The sequence below is a fragment of the Venturia canescens genome, chromosome 8 (genome assembly GCF_019457755.1).
Source record: "Venturia canescens isolate UGA chromosome 8, ASM1945775v1, whole genome shotgun sequence".
Classification (NCBI taxonomy): domain Eukaryota; kingdom Metazoa; phylum Arthropoda; class Insecta; order Hymenoptera; family Ichneumonidae; genus Venturia; species Venturia canescens.
In genome coordinates, this window is record NC_057428.1 from 2712460 (window position 1) to 2734353 (window position 21894).

Below are 21894 nucleotides of genomic sequence, written 5' to 3' on the forward strand. Positions count from 1 at the left end.
AGTGCTAAAAGCGGGAAGACCCGGGACAACACTCTCCCCTCGTTCACCCAATATAGCAAAATTCACGGCTTTCTTATTGATGGTATTGCTAGGGGGCCGATAGGCCAGATCCGGGAAAAGGAACTTCTCCGGGGGTATGGGGTTCATATCACCCGCATCGTAACTTCGTTCTAACTCTACTGCGATACTTTCTAACTCATCCACTGTCTGAAGGTTTTTTCGAAGGATCAGTAATCTCAACCGCGTTATCAAATTATGATGGGCGTAGCTCACCCGTTCATGTTCACCCATCGGAGGTTCGACCCGATCAAACATTGTTCTCATACAGGTTAAATAATCAGCTACCGGTTCAAATTCCCCCTGACAACGACGCGTTATCTGATCTCTGAGCGTAAACTGAAAATTAGGATCTCCAAAACGAACTCGAAGAGCAGAAACACACTCACGCCAACTATTCCACGTATGCCTCTTGTTCCGGAACCAATGGATGGCAAATCCCCCCAAAAATGTCGGGATACAATTTAATAAGTCATGATCCGAGACCGATACCATCGCTCGACGTTCCTCAATCTGAACTAAAAAGGTCTCAATATCTTCCCCCGAAGAACCCGAAAATCGTAAGTCCCACTTTCTCAATGTTTCGTAAGCAGAGCGCGAAGGATTCGAAAATTCTCGGGAAAAATCTCTTGTATCGACCGGAGTAGAGCGGTGTACTGGATTTTAATCATGAGACGGACGTGGATATTCCGCCATTAACGTAGTCTCCCTGGGTGGAAATCGAGAGAGTGGACCACTCGGGAATATACCACTTGACATAGTAACCCCTGTAGCTTGAGTCGTGTGCAATGGCTGATGTGGCATAGTGTTCACGTAAGATCCGGCAAAAATATTGTTCGTCGACACGGGAACTAATACCGTACTCGGTGCTTTTGAACCGACACCGAAATCGGGAACAACATTCGGATCAGATTCTATCGGAACGCTAACGGAATTCGAAACTACGGTTTCCATCCTACTAACTTCGACTCCTGATGAAGACACAGGAAACACAAAACTAGATCGATAATTCCCGGTTATCGGTGGATCCTCCAAACTACGTCTCAATAAATACGCGGTAGTTTGACTTTTCTCACAATCTTGAGCGAGATCCAGACCATTACGAATACGCCATTGGGTAAAATTAGTGTCATCGTGTTCCGGGCTAAAAGGTCGCCTGAGAAGATATCGCAACCGACCCAATATTTCTTCACGAGTTCCCGAAGTATCGGCATTTCGACGCGCAAGTTCCGCACGAATATAATCGTCCGATAAATTTTCTAAAGGGCGTACGGAATATATTCCTTCTCTTTCCGCCATCTTTATTTCGAGAGACTTTTTTTTTCTAATATATTAAAAAAAAAGAAAAAAAAAAAAATTTAGCCGTGGTTGTTGACAGATAAAATATGGTGCAAATATTAAATACCAAAATACATAAATATTTCAACACATCAAATATAAATGAACTCAAAAGGCTGCAAAGAAATATTCCTGCGCCACTAAGAGCTGAAGAATACGCATCAAATGATAACAGACAACAAAAAAAATAAATAAATAATATAAATTTTCTATCTCCTATGGCGCCAAAAAAAAAAAAAAAAAAAAAAAAAAAATAATAATAATCTTTAACTTTATTAAGTCTCTTAAATCTACTAACCCAACGTCTCAAATTCCAAAAATCATATCTAACTCTAATAAACACGAAAATGAGTACTCGCGAGCAATAGATAAAATCTTCAATTATAATCCAATATTGGCCAATCACGATATAAGTAATTGTTGAGATACGCGAAAATCACCAAATAATTTTCCCTTACGCAATTACTGTTACTCCAATGAGATAACTACTATGAAGCAAAGTCGAGCAATTATTTTTCTCCGAAATAGCCGTTGAATTTGAGTGTGTTTCTGCTTTTTTTTTTTTTTTTTTCAATAAAAGAGAATAAATTGAAATAATATTATTCAAAATATTAATTAACCTGGAGTATCTTCCCGTCAATAATTAAATACAGCATTTAGTCCAGAATGTAATATGAACAATAACTCTCCTCTATGTCAATTGAAGGAAGTAAAACGGGATGAATATTACGAATCAGTCGCCAAAATCAGTAATAATATAACTTTCAAAAACAAAAAGAATAAGGTATAACTATTGTCAAAATAATAATAAAAAAAAAATATCTCAATGTCAAAATTCTTGATAAAAGAGTAATTCAAAAATAGTCGTGCACATTAATCAAAAAGAATATAAAAAAAAACTCACCAAATGTTATTATTGTCAAAATCAGAACACAGATATCAAACACGGGAAGATCAAATCTCCTCACTCAGGTTTTCGAAAACCAAAATACTCCTCCTTCGTAATATTCCTTCTTCTCTCTCAATATTGCGGGAACTACTGCTACGCTGTGACTTAGATAGCTGATGCATGGAAAATATTCAACATTATTACCAAATACAACACAGACACGAAATATATGCCAAAGATTCTTCCGTATCTTAGTTCAAATAAAATTGTCAAAAACAAAATAAAAATAGTCAGAATGACGATACGGAACATAAAACATAAAACATGAAACATGGAAAAAAAAGATAATACAAATAACAACGAAAGAAAAATAAGGACAATGGGTAATATCAAATTGAGGATTGAAGGCTACTAATACGAAGAATATATTAATTTCGAAGTTCGAATTCACTTTCCGGACACCCGGTATAAGTAATTCGTCACAATATGATAAGAATGCTGTCCAAATAATATTCCGTTAGATTATAATTCGATCAAAAATATTTTACTTTACTGTGTGAAAATTATTAGGCTCTTAAAACCGTCAAGGCTACGAAACTTCGATCACTAATAAACGTAAACAATATCTCAGGAGTCTCCCGGGAAAGGAAAAAAAAAACGTAAACACTGAACAACTACCGCGCGCGCTCGGCTCTACGCGACGAGTCTGCTCAAGTTCGATTACGGCAGCACAAAAGAAAAACAATTCTCTAGCAAACTTTATCCCGTCGAAAATTCTCGAAATTACAAATTTTCACGTTCGTACTCGAATTTCCTTTCAACGTTGCCCCACGTTGGGCGCCAAATTTGTGACCGAATTTTCTAATATCCAATATTTTTACACAAGGCCACAAAAGTCCTTATCTCTCCCTTACGTCGATTTATTTCGAGGATTAAAATCCCGTGGGCGCCAGTCGCAAAGCGACTCGACGAGGAGAGAGAGAAGGATGATTGACCAGCTTTGTTCAGCGGGAAGAGGGCGAGGTGATTTCCAACAGGAAAGAATTCGAGCACGAAAGAACTTATAACAATAGAATATCAGCTTTTATTTAATTAACAATGATTAACTTTTCGATCCGGGATAACGTTCTCTTATTTAATAAATTTAACGTAACATTATAAGTTTTACGCGGGAAAATTCACGAAAGTTTACTGCGAGAACGAGAAAACCGTGGAATCTACACGCACGCGACACTCACACGCTTTCGGCCAAGACCTGCACACTGTACACTCTAAAACGAGCCCGTTTCTTTTATATCGCCCCGGGACTACTCGTGGACGAGATATTTAAGATAACGATGATATTCTACGCTTCGAAATTACCGGGAACCCGCTAGTCGGTGTCCAGGTCGGACTAATATTGAATTACGCGAATTTGATTCTCTTGACCGCACACAACCGCTCACTCACTCTATTACAACCCGTTCCACGATTTTCCCGCACCCGAGTATTGCCGAAAATTTCTCATTAATTACTTTCACGACACGAGGGAGATTTCCGCTAACGGCCACGATGCGAAATTCTGTCCGGAATATTTTCACGACCTGTAATAACCCAAGAGCCGAGAACACACGTGACAGAATTCAATATTCTATTAAAAGAAAACGCACTACGAGGCAATCAGTGACCGCGACCGAATATTTTATTTCGGGATCCAATATTCAATGTTTTGTTTAATTAACCGAACGAAAGCGACAATAATAATCGGGAAAAATCCGAGCTCACTAACCGAGTTCGAAAAGCGAAAGGAGAGGAACTTACGGTTTCCTTAATTACGTCGTCCGTCCTGTCGAACACCCAGCGAAAATCTGACCACACTGGAACGGGAAGCGTAAGCGCTACTCCCTTCCCCCCCCCCCCTTCTGCTCTCAATACTTCTCGAAATGATCGACAGGTGCGTCGTACGAAGTAAGCGTGCAAGCGTGAGACAGGGTCTCGAGTTGTCACCGATTCAAAATCTTTTTACGGCGGAAATTTTCTCTCCTCGTACCCCTAGCTTGCAACTTAATATTATCGATGATAGTTAAATTTTTCCCTTTTATAATTCGATGTATCGGGATTATAGAAAAAACGATGTTATTTCTTGATTGCGGGAGAATGGAAGTTTTCGATGTTTTTCCTCGATTTGAACTTCGCTCGGCGACGGAGAGACGAAACCAACGATGGAAAACGAAGATATCGTAACTCTCCCAAATCCTCGCTCCGCTCTCGAGGTCTTCCCGACTTGCAGATCTCACTGGGCAAGAATCGATGAATGTACGAGCTCTGCTCGAAGTACGTAGACGTGAGATCGCTAAATTCCCTTTTTCAATTTCTCCTCCCGAATCTCGGAAAACTCCAACAATCGCTCTCACTCCTCCCGCTTCTCGAAGGATTCCCTCTCTCGCTCTCGCTCGTAGCATGGAACAAAATAATATTCCCGGTCGCTTGCATTAAAAATATGGAAAAATCTTAACCTAACTGACTCTACGAGATCGCTGTGTGGCCGGGGTGTTAGACGGGAGGGACTCTGGCGTACTTTCGCCTTTTTCTCGTCCCTTTGTGACGATACAAAAAAACATCGTCACAGGATGTATATATGTATTTGGTAAATATGTAAATAGCGTGCCCACTCCCCCCACCCCCTCTCCTTCCCGCGACCCTTATTTATCCACAAAGCAGTCAGATGATTTTTCCCATCCGGGGTTTTTACATCTCCCTAAATTAAGAGCGTACACTTCAGATAGAAGTAACGTAGAAGCATTATGCGATTAAACATCATACTATTAAGTACTAAGAAAAATTATCATTTCAGATGTTTTTATTGGCGAGAAGTGATATTCGTCACCCAGTCAATACAAAAACCTATACGTATTAAGTTCTTTTCTTGAAAGTTTATACTTATTAATGTATTAATGACAAACGGAAAATAAACTATCTTTTCAAAAAAAAAAAAAACGTCAACATGACGTGAAACTTCGGCTGGTGACTTTCGAGCTCTCGGCATGTGACGTCAGTCCGCGACACCGCCGCGAAGTTAGACCGAGGGACATGAGGCCTTTGATGGTATTATATACAGACATGTCAAATTTCTAAATGTGTTAGTAACTTTTGCATAATCTTGAGCCTGTGCAAAGTTTTATCTCAGCAATTACGCTACTGATCGTGTTGGTTTCGGGCTCATTCGAAAGAGATTTTGAAATTTAGTCTCCAAACTAATTTTCGCTTAACAAAACATCTCTTGAGCTCCGCAATGCCAGAAAATGACATGCCAGTTTTACCCCCACCACCGCGAATCGTTTTATTCAGAGAAAAGATAGTCTCGGCGAGAGCCTCAGGCCAGCAGACGACAGGGCTGTCAATGTACTTGTCCCGAGACTCTACCGAGTCTCTTGATAATTATATAATATATATTTTATTTATTAATATTTATTAATAATAAAATATTATTATAATAAATATTTTATTATAATTAATATATAATATAATATATACAGGGTGATTCAGAAAGACTTCCCGTCCGGGTAGCCTCGGGTTCGGAACGATATTCTAATAATTCCTACTTAGCCATTTTGAAAAATTTAAGGTACTTTTCAAATGGTAGGCAATCGAATTTGAGCTTTTTCAGCCAATGAGAAGGTCGCTTGCCGCCATGATGTACGACGCCTCAGTGTCGTCTGTCATAGGGGCTAAAACGGGTCTTCCGCTCGCATTCAGAGCGAATATTTTTGCCGACTGTTTTTAAGGCAATGTCACACGATACGACTTTCGCGCAAAAAGAATCTGTCAGTGGTGTGACGTTAGTGATGTGTTGTGACAGGCGCGATGGCATAGCCTCTGCATTTTCGTGGCGGATTACAAACGGGAATAATAACATGGACTTGAGGTTGGAAGACACCGAGAAGGTTCAGCGGTATTCTTTGGGATAATTTTTGGATGATTTGGCGGAACTCCTGGAACTACTTCAAACGTGCAATACGTGTGTACACGTATGTCAAGGTAACATTAAACGGTTTATCGATTTTTTGTTTTCTACTAAATATTCCACGTTATCTCATCATGCGATACTTGGAGAAATGATCAACTTTACATTTAATAAAAACTTGTCGTTTTTTTCTTTACTGTAAAGAAATGTGCCCACCATGAAAGTTGACATTAGGTGCAGATTTTTCGACGATTTACAACTATCTGCAATCTCTGGAGTCGCAAACAATTGCACATACCGAATCGGGTAGTGTGCGAGGGATATTGTCACGAAAAGTTCCAGACGAAACGTGCGTTGGAAATGCACATGAAAAATCACGACCAGAGTCATGCTCCGGATATGTGCAACCACGAGGGTTGTGGCAAGCGTTATTACACGAGTAACGCATTGGACTGTAAGGTATTCGACAAGCCTTGTCGTTTAAAGGCGCAGAATAGATCCCATACCAGAAGTAAACCTTACACCTGTAATTACCAGGATTGCACATGGGCGTTCACCTCCTCGAGCAAGCTCAAAAGACACCAGAAAAAGCACACGATCGAGACGATGCTGAAGTTTGCATCGTTGGAATGCAACGAAATTCTCTTTTTTCTTGACCAGATCCCAAGATTCTTATGCAATATTTAGTCAAGACAATAAAAACATATTTTTTTTAAGATACAAAGACGAAATCGATACGAAAATTGTCATGATTTTTTAATTTGAATAAAAAATTAATGTCGAAATTACGAATTTGAAATAGTTATTCGGATAATATTTACGTTTTATTTTAACTTTAGGTAGCAGGGAACCAAATTTCTGTCTACGAAATTAAATCTCGAACGTCGTGTTCAAAAATTGGACTTTCGAGAAAAAATACGATGCGATGAATTGAGGACGAAGACGAAAACGAGGACGAAGACGAAGACGAGGACGAGGACGAAGACGAAGACGAAGACGAGGACGAAGACGAAGACGAGGACGAAGACGAAGACGAGGACGAAGACGAAGACGAGGACGAAGATGAGGACGAAGACGAGGACGAAGACGAAGACGAAGACGAAGACGAGGACAAAGACGAAGACGAGGACGAAGACGAGGATGAAGACGAGGACGAGGACGAAGACGAAGACGAAGATGAAGACGAAGACGAAAACGAGGACGAAGACGAAGACGAAGACGAAGCTGAAGACGAAGACGAATCACCATATTGACATTATAATTTAAAAATCGCCGCGAAACATCACTGACAAAGCTTTCCGTGAACTCCAGCATTTTATTCGCAACTCTTTCTTTCAATTCAATTTCGGTGATTGTGAATATTTAAATTTCGTCTCAAAGTTTCCGAAAATTATGTCTGCAATTTTCGTTCGAGTAGAAAAAAAAAATACGAAAATTCTCAAACCTTTAGGTTTGATAATCTAGAAAAATGTTCGGTCGGCTGGTGGAAAAGTGAATTTTTTCGGTCATTTCACGTGTATACTCCATCCGGTACGGAATGGCATAAAACGTGTTTCTGACCTGTCTTTGTCGGTGCTGTTTCGCGGCGATTTTCAAATTATAATGTTAATATTGCGATTAATAATTTATTATTAATAAAACTCCATTTAATCATCTACATCGAACGATTTGTGAATGAGAATCAAGACAGATAAGTAACCAATCATTCTCGATTCTTTTATTTTACTACTAATACTTTGTTACGTAAATTTACTTGCTTCCAGGATCATTTGATGTGAATGGATAAATGGAGAACGATGAGCCTTCAATACCCGATGTAAATTCTAAGTCAATGAATCATTCCGTTTCCAAAATATTGGGGATTTCGATTAATTCATTATTTACTGAGGAAAAAAATGTTATTGACAGATTTTACTCTTTATAATATCGAAAAAAACGTCAATCCTGCGCAAAGGAAGTGAGGCTTACTGAGCCTTCGTAACTCATTCAAGGAGGTGAATCCAATTGTCGTGTTTCGTTTTACGGTGGGAGCATACCTAAAACTATACGATGAAACCGGTTTTATACTCGGAATCGTCTCTATTCTTGAGAAATCGAGATTTTTTCTAACATGATCGAGCAATCTCTGCTCTCAAATCGAATAACTAGTGTTGGAGCTTACTGAGCCTTCGTAATTGATTCAAGGAGGTGAATCCGATCCTCGTGTTTCGTTGTAAGGTCGGAGCACACCAGAAACTATATGAAGAAACCGCCTTTTCTATCGGAATCGTCTCTATTCTTGAGAAATCGAGATTTTTCGAAAACCATCGCGCAATCTCGGTTCTCCAACAGAATAACGAGTGTTGAGGCTTACTGAGCCTTCGTAACTCATTCAAGGAGGTGAATCCAATCCTCGTGTTTCGTTGTGAGGTCGGAGCACACCAGAAACTATATGAAGAAACCGTCTTTTCTATCGGAATCGTCTCTATTCTTGAGAAATCGGGATTTTTCGAAAACCATCGCGCAATCTCGGTTCTCCAACAGAATAACGAGTGTTGAGGCTTACTGAGCCTTCGTAACTCATTCAAGGAGGTGAATCCAATTGTCGTGTTTCGTTTTACGGTCGGAGCATACCTAAAACTATACGATGAAACCGGTTTTATACTCGGAATCGTCTCTATTCTTAGAAATCGAGATTTTTTCTAACATGATCGAGCAATCTCTGCTCCCAAATCGAACAACGAGTGTTGAAGCTTACTGAGCCTTCGTAATTGATTCAAGGAGGTGAATCCAATCGTCGTGTTTCATTGTAAGGTCGGAGCACACCAGAAACTATACGAAAAAACCGCCCTTTCGATCGGAATCTTCTCTATTCTTGAGAAATCGAGATTTTTTAGAAAACGATCGAGCAATCTCTGTTCTCGAATCGAATAAAGAGTGTTGGAGCTTATTGAGCCTACGTAATTCATTCAAGGAGGATAACCCAATCGTAGTGTTTGTTGTAAGGTCAGAGCACCCCAGAAACTATCCGAAGAAATCGCCTTTTCTATCGGAATCGTCTCTATTCTTTAGAAATCGAGATTTTTTCTAACATGATTGAGCAATCACTGCTCTCAAATCGAATAACGAGTGTTGAGGCTTACTGAGCCTTTGTCATTCATTCAATCAGGTGAATCCAATCGTCATGGTTTATTGAATGATCGGAGCATACTAAAAACTATACGGAGAAACCGCCTTTTTCTATCGGAATCGACTCTATTCTCGAAAAATCGACATTTTTTTGAAAACGATCGAGCAATCTCTATTCTCAAATCGAATAACGAGTGTTGAAGCTTACCGAGCCTTCGTAATTCATTCAAGGAGGTGAATCCAATCCTCGTGTTTCGTTGTGAGGTCGCAGCACACCAGAAACTATCCGAAGAAACCGCCTTTTCTATGGGAATCGTCTCTATTCTTGAGAAATCGAGATTTTTTCTAACATGATCGAGCAATCTCTGCTCCCAAATCGAATAACGAGTGTTGAAGCTTACTGAGCCTTCGTAATTGATTCAAGGAGGTGAATCGAATCCTCGTGTTTCGTTGTAAGGTCGGAGCATACCAGAAACTATACGCAGAAACCACCTTTTCTATCGGAATCGTCTGTATTCATGAAAAATCGTGATTTTTTCTAACATGATCGAGCAATCTCTGTTCTCCAATCGAATCACGAGTGTTGAGGCTTACTGAGCCGTCGTAATTCATTCGGAGGTTGATCCAATTGTCGTGTTTCGTTTTACGGTCGGAGCACCCCAGAAACTATCCGAAGAAACAGTTTTTTCTATCGGAATCGTCTCTATTCTTTAGAAACCAAGATTTTTTCTAACATGATCGAGCAATCTCTGCTCTCAAATAGAATAACGAGTGTTGAGGCTTACTGAGCCTTCGTAATTTATTTAAGGGGGTGCATCCAATCGTCGTGATTCGTTGTAAGTTCGGAGCACACCCGAAACTATACGAAGAAACCGCCCTTTCTATCGGAATCGTCTCTATTTTTGAGAAATTGAGATTTTTTCGAAAATGATCGAGCAATCTCTGTTCTCGAATCGAATAAAGAGTGTTGGAGCTTACTGAGCCTTCGTGACTCATTCAAGTAGGTGAATCCAATCGTCATGGTTTGTTGAATGATCAGAGCATACCAAAAACTCTACGAAGAACCCGCCTTTTCTATCGGAATCATCTCTATTCTTGAAAAATCGAGATTTTTTCGAACACGGTGGAGCAATCTCTGTTGTTAAATCGATTAACGAGCATTCGAGGCCGTTAAGCTTTCGTATACGTTCAAGGAGACGAGTCCAATTGTCAACGCTTTTTGTACAGCCTAAAAATATCAAAAATTACATAGAAAACAAAAATTCTCCATTGGAGTCGTCTCCGTTAGTGGAAATTTTCGATTTCTATGTAATTACTGATATTTTTTGGCTGTACAAAAAGCGATGACAATTGGACTCAACTCCTTGAACGTGTACGAAAGCCCGGCCTCGAACCCTCGCTATTCGATTTGAGAACAGAGATTGCTCTATCGTGTTAGAAAGAATCTCGATTTTTCTAGATTAGAGACGATTCCGATAGAAAAGGCGGTTTCTTCGTATAGTTTTTGGTTTGCCCCGATCATACAACCAACTTGAATGAATCACGAAGGCTCAGTAAGCTCCAACACTCGTTAATAGATTTGGGAACAGTGATTGCTCGAACATGTTCGAAAAAATCTCGATTTATCAAAAATAGAGACGATTCCGATAGAAAAGGCGCTTTCTTCGTATAGTTTTTGGTTTTCTCCGATCGTACAACTAACGATGACAACTGGATTAACCCCCTTGATTGAATCACGAAGGCTCAGTAAGCTCCAATACTCGTTAATCGATTTGGCAATAGTGGTTGCTCGATCATGTTCGAAAAAATCTCGATTTCTCAAGAATAGAGACGATTCCTATAGAAAAGGGGGTTTCTTCTTATAGTTTATGGTTTTCTCCGATCGTACAACCAACGATGACAATTGGATTAACCTCAGTAGATATACAAGGCGGGTTCTGGATACTTTTTTGCTGAGTCATTGTCACGATGACGTCATCATTTCGAACGTTCTAGAACGATGACGTCATCATTTGGAATGTTCTGGAACGATGACGTCATCATTTCGAACGTTCTGGATACTTTTTTGCTGAGTCATTGTCACGATGACGTCATCATTTCGAATGTTCTGGAACGATGACGTCATCATTTCGAATGTTCTGGAACGATGACGTCATCATTTCGAAAATTCTGGATACTTTTTTGCTGAGTCTAGAACGATGACGTCATCATTTCGAATGTTCTGGAACGATGACGTCATCATTTCGAAAATTCTGGATACTTTTTTGCTGAGTCATTGTCACGATGACGTCATCATTTCGAATGTTCCAGAACGATTTCCTGTTTTACCGACAGAAAATTTCGGAATAAGGTTGGAACCGTAGATGGCGCAATTTGAATCCAACCGAAATGACCAATCAGATGACGTCATTTCGAATGTTCCAGAATGTTTTTGAGAGAAGGGGTAATGGTATAAAGAGGTTGCAAGTTCTAAGCGCAGTTAATAGAGTCATCATGATGAACGCTTCAACACCAGACGAGATAAAGCTTCTGTGTCGTCTTCCACCATACTTCTGTAGCTATGATGATGTTATATCAAAGCATTTCAGAAGTGATTCTCCTGACGGAATATATGATTTTATCCACGATATACTGGAGTTTCAACGAAATTTGGAAAAAGTGAAACAAGAAAAAGTACTTTGTTCACGATGTGATGACATACGTGGATCAATTGAGATTATATACAAACATGTTCGCAGCTTACGCCGTGATGTGGAGAATTTAAAAGAATTTGTAGAGATAATTGCTAATGAAGTAATAATGTAACAAGAATAAAAAAAAAAACACATGAAAACTCATTGTTTTTTATTTATCCTTAAACATTTTGGAACGTTTCTAATTAAATTTTATAATTTGATCATGTAAATGCGGGTGTTTGGGACGGAAAATAATCAATTCCAAGAATTCCTTGATTTTTTTTCATAAAAAAATTTTACATTTTATTAGATTCGATAATACACAAATTATACCAGTTTCTTAACATTGCCACTTATTGGATTATATTCAATAATTCGATCATGTAGAATCAAGCAATATGCTGCGGTTTGAGCTGGAAAAGCACCTGCTGATTCAAATTCCAAACGTATATCCACTGGTCCTGATTTCAGAAACTCGTTTTGTTTCGAACAATCAATCACAATGAGTGGAGCGTATTTAATAAAATCAGCTTTGTTCAACATCGGTTCAGGCTCTTTACCATAATAGGAGGCCTGAAAGCTCGTATACATATCGTACAATAGAGCGAATTGATTATGAGCAATGTCAAGATTCAAATTTCCGTAAGGATAACATTGAGAATTTAGAAATAGTTTAACGTCTCGAAGGTTACAATGATCAAAATGACTCGCGTTTGCATTAGCAGTGCTTTTTCTCGCTGTTTGAAATCCTACTATGACATATCGAGGTATTTCAAGCTGGGTCGATGTTTTAACGACCCACACGTTTTTTGACGTCATGGGTAGTAGTGGATACTCATACAATTCCCATGTTCGAAAACTCAGTGCTATTGGTGGATCCTTTGCAATGAAGTTGAGTAATGAAATTTTTCGTTGGTCTGAAATTTTTATGTACGGTACCACCCATTCGATTTTCAGCAATGAGATTTTGAATTGCTCAGCTGGAGGAGTCTGCACAACGGCATTGGTATCGTTATTTGATCTCGTGAGAATCAGTTCATGTTTAGCATTAATGATGATTTGATTATAATCCTCAGCAAATCCCAGTATTAATGACAATGGAATACATAGGTCAAAGTAACCATCATTATCGATTAATGTACTCTCATCGTTACTCAACCAGCCAGCATTTTCCATCACAGACATTTGTTCAGGACTCTGAGACACGTAATTCTTCATAAGTGTTGTGAGACCGACATTTTTGTTACGATCAATTTCAATAGCATTGAGTTCATAACGTATTTCTTCGAACATATGGCAGATGGCGTTGTTAACTAATTTTGTATTTTGAACAGCATTTCCATCAACTTTCGTTAGTCTACCATAAACATGTAGAAAGCTTCTACTTGGTAGGAGACACAAGTCCTGATGTTGAACGGCGATTCGAATTTCATCGTTGTTATTAAAAGTTGCCGATGCGAATGGTTGATGTGAGTGAAGTTCATAGTGCGCGATAGATTCATCAAAGATAATAGGTTTCTGTATTTCTAGAATTTTCTCCATGGTACAAAGCAAACTACAATAACACCGCAGATATGAATTTTTACTTTTCTCTTCTTCCAACTGCTCGAATTGTCAGACCCAATTTTTTCAGAAACTGAATGTTTGGACGTGTTAGATTTTTGAGAGATCTTGGGATTGGTTCTCTCGGATGTGTAACCGTCTTGAGAGATGTTCGATGACTGATTGGTTCTCGACATCTTGATTCACTCTTATAGTTTCGTACAACTCTTGTATCAAAAACTATTCCCATTATGCTGATTTTACATGTAATCGTATTGTTATAATTTCTCCTCGAAAATTTACCAATTGACCGTCTTGATCCACAAGTTTAAGTTGTAGATGATCTATTGACTGTACGGCTATTGGAAGATAAATGACGTGTGACGGTACTTCAACGATCTTATATCCCGGTGGAACGACTGGGAAAAATTCATGGATCGTATGTACTCGTTGTGCATTGATATATGCACCCGTGCTAATGTTGCACTCGACTCGTAGCGAATTAATTTTGAGAATCGTTACCGGTAACTCTGATTTGTGTATTTTATTGGCTTCTAGTCTGCGTGAGGTGAAGCCTAGCAGACGCCCAATCGAATCATTGGGTATAAAATTGATTTGTTGATTGCACTTGATTTCGCTGCACAGAGTATTGTTGTTCGGTCTTAGACTAATGGAGATATTCTTATCTGAAAGTGTACTTTGTAAGTAACGCTCGATGTCCTCAATTTCATAGCTCCCAGTGGGTATTGTGATGACTTCCTGCCCTACATAAAATTTGTTATTCCCCACATCGATATTGGGAATTGAGTTAAATGTGAGCAGTTCTACGAGCCCGAGAGTGTAGTTCTTGAATGGTGATAGTTCAATAGGTGGGAAATAGTGAGCCTCTAGAATAGAGCTCGTTCCCGAGAGAGTCAATGTGAAAGAATCACTCATGATAGTTGACGTTTAACTGGTACTTCACGTATTGTGAGATACTTTTTATAGTTCATTATTAAGAAATTTAAGACACAGGTGACCACACACCACTGTATCATAATCTTGATAATTTTTATAATTGTATTTGACAATGCTACCAACACCGAGATATTTCATGAGATCTTGCGGTGGTTGAAGATTTCCAAAGCTATCAAAGTAAACGACGTTATGATTGATTTTTTTGTATGCAACCCAGTGTGTGCCAGGACCATACTTATCATCCAAATTGACAACGGCAGATTCGTACTTTCGTGGTCCATTCCGTGGTAACGCGTTTCTCATATAAACTCCACGGAAATATGGAATTTTCATAGCTTTGGCATATTTTGTGATATCTGTATCGGTGAGTGCTCGGTGTGGTAGCCTTATAGGTTTTTTGTTGGGTAGGGTTTCAGATGCAATCCCAGACCTTTTTTGTAGGGTTTCAGGTAGAATCCTTTACCCAAAGCAATAGATTCCATAGTCTCATTGTGTCGTCTACTTTCTTCCAATTGACGTTTCGCAGCTCGCGCATCATTTATGGCTTTTGTTATACCCGCTGCACCCCCCGCAAGAGCCCCTGTTGCACTTAGCCCAGCAAACAGTGGTATGAGAAATGGTAGCAAACCCCCAATTTTCTCGGGTACTCGTAGGATCCGAGGTGATTGAAATTTGTTCTTTCCACCCGCTTTTTTCACAACATCACGAGCACTTTTTAGTGCCGTTCTGATAGGATCAACCGTTCCAGGACGTATTGACATTTTAGCTGCATCAACGATCCGTTTGAACGCTATCTTTTTCTTATTAGGTTTCACTTGCATCCTCTTTGCACCTGGACTGAATGTCCGCCCCTTTACACCCAGACCGAGTTTGGTTTTAGCCTTCATGATATTCGCAACGCCCAAAGCTGCAGCTTTTTCACCGAAATTTGCGTCTTTTGCAAAAACACGCTGCCAAGCTTTGTCGTGGAGTACTCTGTCCGCTGCGTGTCGAGCGTCGATGTTTTCTCGATTTTTCGAATACGCAATGTCGTGCTCTTTGCAAGCCGCGTCGAGCGCATTAATTCCCGGATCACCTCGTTCGAGTCTCTGTTTCAGTTTAGTACCAGGACCACAATATTGATAGCCAGGTAAATGTAGTTCAACCGGAAGTTTATTGATGAGATCGTTGATAAGTCCTTTTCCACGTTTCTTCCGACGCTCGATCATTACTGAGGAGATACCGTTTTTAGACATCCTATTTATACTTTTTTTTCTCATCACCTACTGCACCATATTTTCCAGGCTGAACGCTTCCTGAAAATGGCTCACTGCCTGTTATTGTTTTAGCTTCCCAGTCAGATTTCTTAGTTCCACGATAAAATTGATCTTTCAAGTATTCCTTCATGCTCTGAGTTATGGGATTTTTATCTCGATTATCCATTTTCGTGTGTATGTATCGAAAGTTCGATGACAACTGAGAAATGTCTTTATAAGCGACGTACTTATACCTATTTCTCTCAGTCATGATCATGATGAGGTTTAATAATCAACCAATCAAATTATCTATAAAGAATTTTGATGAGTTCGTGCAACACGATGCTAAGAATAAACGTCATGGGGAGCTGTTACCAAGTAGTATACGTGCAGTATTTTGTGGTCCATCGAATTGTGGCAAGACCAACGCGCTTCTCACCCTCATTACACATCCCAACGGTTTGAGATTTGAGAACGTGTATGTGTATTCAAAGTCTTTGAATCAGCCAAAGTACATATTTCTCAAACGCTTACTCGAATCTGTGCAAGGAGTGAAATATTTTCCCTTCACCGATCACGAGCTAGTAATCAAACCGGAAGAAGCTCAACCAAATTCCCTCATGATTTTCGATGATATCGCTTGTGAAAAACAGGACAATGTGAGAGCATTTTTCTGCATGGGACGACACAAAGACGTAGACTGCTTTTACCTCTGCCAAACGTATGCACGTATCCCAAAACATCTCGTTCGTGATAATATCAATTTACTGGTTATTTTTAAGCAAGATGAAATGAATTTGAAACATATATACGATGATCACGTAAATACCGACATGTCTTACAAACAATTTAAAAGTTTATGTTCAAAGTGCTGGAATGATAATAAATATGGGTTCGTGGTAATAGACAAGGATAGTGAATTGAACAAGGGTCGTTACAGGAGAGGATTCGATTGCTTTATATATTTATAATTTCAAACTTTATCGCACAGTTGAAATGCAACCTTAAAAGTGTGAATATGCACAGAGCCGAGCTGAATAAGGAAAAAAACATTTTACGCCGAATCGCCAGCGCGAGCGATGCGATTCGACGAAAACACAAAATGTTGAAATTGGGGAAAATGACGGCTGAGAAAGCCATGAGTGAAATTTTCAAACCCGTAATGAATCCTTTGGAGAAGTTGGTTGATCAGTCAGTAAAACAGGAATCAGCTATCAAGAAAGAACCGAATGAGGAGTCTTCCGTGAAAAAAGAAGATGAATTTATCGATAACGAAGATGATGAATTCGAACGTTCGTTTCAAACGGCTCACGGGGATATCTCGGAAGAGGATATTAGTTTTGAGGATGATGATAGTATTAAACGTGATGATTTGTCTCAAAATTACTTAAATATGTTTGACACGGTGGAAAAGAAAGAGCTGGATACATCGTATGGAGTACGAAAATTACAGGGAAATCGTTTAACGATCGGAAATTCACCAATTACGTTTGAGCGAAATATTATTCGTATCGGTGATAAGACTTTTGATCAAAGTGAGGGTTTATTGGAATTGCTGTTTAAAAAATCCCCCGATGAATCTCGAATAACGACAAGCGATAGAGAAAATTATCGCAAAATTCTCAATTCGACAAACGCTTATAGAAAACATTATATTCATGATCACGCAATTCGCAATGATAATAGTAAAAAATTCAAAAATATAATGGCTCAAATGATTGATTCACCGATGAGAAAATCCTCACCAACGCGACACTCGGAACGATTGGGTAAAAGCTTACCGCGGTATAAAATTTTCAAAAGAAATAGTACCCTGGATTACGTTTATTGGGATGACCCTAATGAGCTGGTTGATAGACTGCGTCTTCTTTATGCTTCACAAGTTGCAGGCAATGCAAGTCACGTCAATGAAATAATTTCCATCATCGAGGAATTGCGTGAAGCTCAAATTATTTATTAGGTAGTACACACACTACTCGAGTTCAGTTAAATCATGAGTGTCGACGTGTTTGGACGACAATTGTCGAATAAGAGTGTTTCTCCGGGGAGCCGTGGTCCTCCTGGTAATGGATTTAAAATTACGCTCGATGGCCAATATGATATAGATAATAAGAGATTATGTAATCTTGCTGAGCCTAAACTCGAGAATGATGCTGTTACTGTACGATTAATGCAAAATTTTGTTAAACAAGAAGTACGTCTGGTGTATACAATTACATCTTCCATGCGAAACCAGTTGGATGATCATGAAACCATGATTCGAGCTCTCGAAAACAATTTTAATGACAACTTAAACACCCAACGTATTAATCAGGATACACTAGCAGAATTGACGATGCGTAATTCTGAAATCATTGCACAATTGGAAGACAGACTGATAGCATTGGAAAAAATCCATAATATAAGCCAAAAACATCGAGTTGATGATAGCGAACTTTCAGACAAAAATAAACGAGAAACGAATCGTGAATCCGAGCATTTCGCAATTTTCAAGTAATTTTGGACCAACGCACTAGAATGAGTGAGAAGAAAAGAGTGGTGGTGGAAGAGCTTCACAGACCTGCCAGAAGAAACTATCCTCGTCGTCGTGTGGATATTCGAGGATTAGATGAAACTTGACAGGCAGATCTCGTGGATATGACTGCGTATGCGCGATACAACAACGGTTACAAATATTTACTTACGATCATTGATATATTTTCAAAGTATGCTTGGGCGATGCCGATCAAGAGTAAGAATGGCAGAGATGTATCGAATGCTCTAGCAACTATACTTGCCGAGGGTCGCATACCAAAAAAATTACATGTCGATCGTGGTAAAGAATTTTATAATAATGAATTCAAAGCCCTCCTACAACGTTATAATATTAAATTATACTCTACATTTAGCAATATGAAAGCATCAATATGCGAACGTTTCAATCGCACCGTGAAAAGTAAAATGTGGAAACAATTTAGTTTGCGAGGTACGTACAAATGGATAGACATTTTGGATGATCTGATTTCAAGTTACAATGACAGCAAACATCGAACAATAAAGATGAAACCTAAAGATGTAAACGTTCAAAATGAGAAAAAAATTCTACGCAATATTTATGGAGTTTATCGCGTGAGTGGTACGCAAAAAGTAAAGTTTAAAGTTGGTGATAGAGTCCGAATCAGCAAGTACAAGCATGTTTTCGAAAAAGGTTATACACCCAACTGGACAACCGAAATATTTACCATAAGTATGATACAAAATACCGATCCTGTTACATATAAACTTGTGGACTACCAGAATCAACCAATTGAAGGTGGTTTCTATCAAGAAGAGCTCACAAAAGTCAAATATCCGGATATTTACCTTGTGGAAAAAATAGTGCGAAAACGTGGAAATAAACTGCTCGTCAAATGGCTAGTTTTCGACAATTCACACAATACATGGATAAATGAATCAGATTTGTAAAGGTTTTTTGAATAAATACACACACACACATACAAAAATGAGTTTTTTTATTTTTTCTTATAACCATATGGTACAGTATCCGTTGTGTGAGGTAACAGAATTCTTTTATCATCTTGCCAGCTCAAAGCTAATTTTTTCTGTTTTATCGTATATACCTCATGTTTCTGACTCTGAATTAAATATTGATGTTTTATCGAATCGTGGTGATCAAATAAACATTTTTTATAATCTTCAAATGTTATTGTTTTCAATGTTGATCCTTTAATTCCTTTAGCCTTCTTTCTATCCCCATTCTCACTGAAAACCTTAAATGCGTATAATTTCGCTCGTAATCCAATAAATTCCTCGATTATTTTGCCATTCATTTCATCTTTCATCAAACCAAGAACTTTTTTATTCACTAGAGGAATCCCATAAACGTTATTGCTGGGGTAATCGGAAGTGTCAAATTTTTGCAAATCTCGTTTGATATAATCATAAATGTTAGGAACAGTGAAATGATATAGAAGACTATCTGTATCGGTATACATGAGCTTTGCTTGATTTCCGAATGTTTTCTTGATATAATTGTAGTGGAAATCGTAAATGTATGTTTTCGATAGATCGAGAACCGAAAATCCAACGTAAATGGGTTTATTGAAAAGTACTTTGGTGCGATCCATCTCGATTATAACCATATCATTGTCAAATACTGTACAACTATGGAAATTTGGTTTTGCAATGAGAGCTTTTGCTCCATACCTTCCCTCCCACTTTGTCACGATTCTTACATCTTTATGTTTTCTCACATTTTCCATTGTTTTTCCAAAAACTGCGTTGTTCATTAATTTATAAAAGTTTTTTTCAAATTCATTATTGGATTTTTTTCGCAATTCTGTATTTAAATCTATGTATTTTTTCAGCCATGGAGCTTGGTTAAATTTTAGAATTCTGTGAATTTTGGTTAGTTTCATTCCCAGGTTTAAATATTGTTTTAAATTTCGATAATGTAGTATATATCTATGTTTGGAATGAAGTGTCGTTATCAATTTTGATTGTTTACTATTGGGTGGTGTGTAATGTTCCGGACAAAGTGGGAGATCTTTATGTAGCTCGAAAAGTTCTTCAGGGTATTCCAAGTCTACTTCGAGTATGTAACCAATAGGCGAATCATCTGGAACGTTGAATATATCTATATGTGATATCCATTCGAAACCATCATAGGGTAAAAACAGACTCATAGCTCCACCGTACAGATTATTCACATCAAAGTACATGAGATATGTTTCCTCTTTGCTTGGATCGAATTTTTCATTCATGTATCTATTGTTTGCTTGAGCATATCGGTTCGAGCACTGTGCTACTCCACCGCGAAGACCACTCTCGATAAACAAAATTTTCTCAACATCAGTGAGAAGCTCAAGCTCCACCCCGGTACACTTGAGCATCGCATCAAAAGCAAGTCCCGGAGCCGTGAAATAATGCAGAGGGTCCAATTTGTAAGTAGAAAAGCAGTTGCGTCGAAAATTTTCAAATATGTCAGCCAAAAGCAGTACATCAGTTTTCAAATATAAATCCGAATATTCAGCTAATGAGGTGATTTTGAACGCATTCCAAACTTTCATTGCATGATCGTAGTCTTGGTCGGAGATTTCCTCGTTGTTGAGTTTTGAATAAAAATGCTCTTTTGATGGCAACTGCTTTTCATCGAGTTTTTCCCAAGAATCAATGTATTCATAAGGAAATACTCCCTTTCTTGAGAGCATTTTGAACTCCTCCACACTATTACAGTGTTTTCGGGTAATCGATTTATCATGGTCATTCAGGTAAGATGACAATTTGTCAAGACTGCTTGGCATGAACCTGAATGAATCGATGAAGCGTAAATTTACATTTGTGCCTGAGACGTATTTTGTGAAAGAAATATATCTATCTTTATTAATTGGAAGAAGTTTAACCGTACCATCGAATCGTGTAGCCAGAGATTTAATGAGAAAATGTGAGTCGTAGCCGGAGAGATTGTGAAAAACTATTGGAATGGTGTGGGACTTGGTATAGTTCAAATTACACCCTTGATGCGCAGCACCGCGATACTTACCAGTAAAATGACAATGATCACGGTGCTTCACATCAGTGTGAGTGAATGGCTGCTCACAGATATGACACATTTCAGCATTTTTATACGCTATTTTTTCGTCGGTTGTGAGCGGTTTCATAGGCAAGATATTATTCACACGAGAATCAACCATTTGCGCTATTAACAATAATTGATCGATGAACCACTCGATACAATCAGATCCACGTTTTATTGCAAAATTTGAGAGCGTCTCGTCAAAGGCACATTGTAAATAATACGCTACACTGTGTGGGACATGCTTTTGACACTGTATATCATTTCCAGTTGGTTCGAGAATACTCTCGAGATCGGCATACACAACGAATGGTACTGATTCTTTGTACCGATAATTTTTGAATTTCAATATTTTGTTTTCTTCGTCCGGTAACACCATTTTCGCCTTATTTAGACTCAAGCAATCGCGTTTATGATTTTCAAAAGAACTTTGCAGTTTGAAGTGATTCAAGCAGTTATCACAGAACCATGTGCGTTTATCATAGTTTGTTACCTGTGAACTCAGTAGACGTGACAAATTACGAATCCAAGCAAAGTGATAAATTGGTTGGAAATTGTTCTCATCATCCACTTCCATACCAATATTACTCGCCACC

General features: G+C 38.6%; 1 protein-coding gene across 1 annotated transcript; it reads right to left on the reverse strand.

The window, feature by feature from the left end:
- Nucleotides 1–20110: 20110 nt before the first annotated feature.
- LOC122414840 (uncharacterized) lies at nucleotides 20111–21677 on the reverse strand. Its single transcript, XM_043426442.1, has 2 exons — nucleotides 20231–21677; nucleotides 20111–20118 (listed from the first exon to the last, which is right to left on the reverse strand). Exons 1-2 carry the CDS (start codon nucleotides 21675–21677, stop codon nucleotides 20111–20113), a joined length of 1455 nt encoding a protein of 484 aa, XP_043282377.1.
- Nucleotides 21678–21894: the final 217 nt, after the last annotated feature.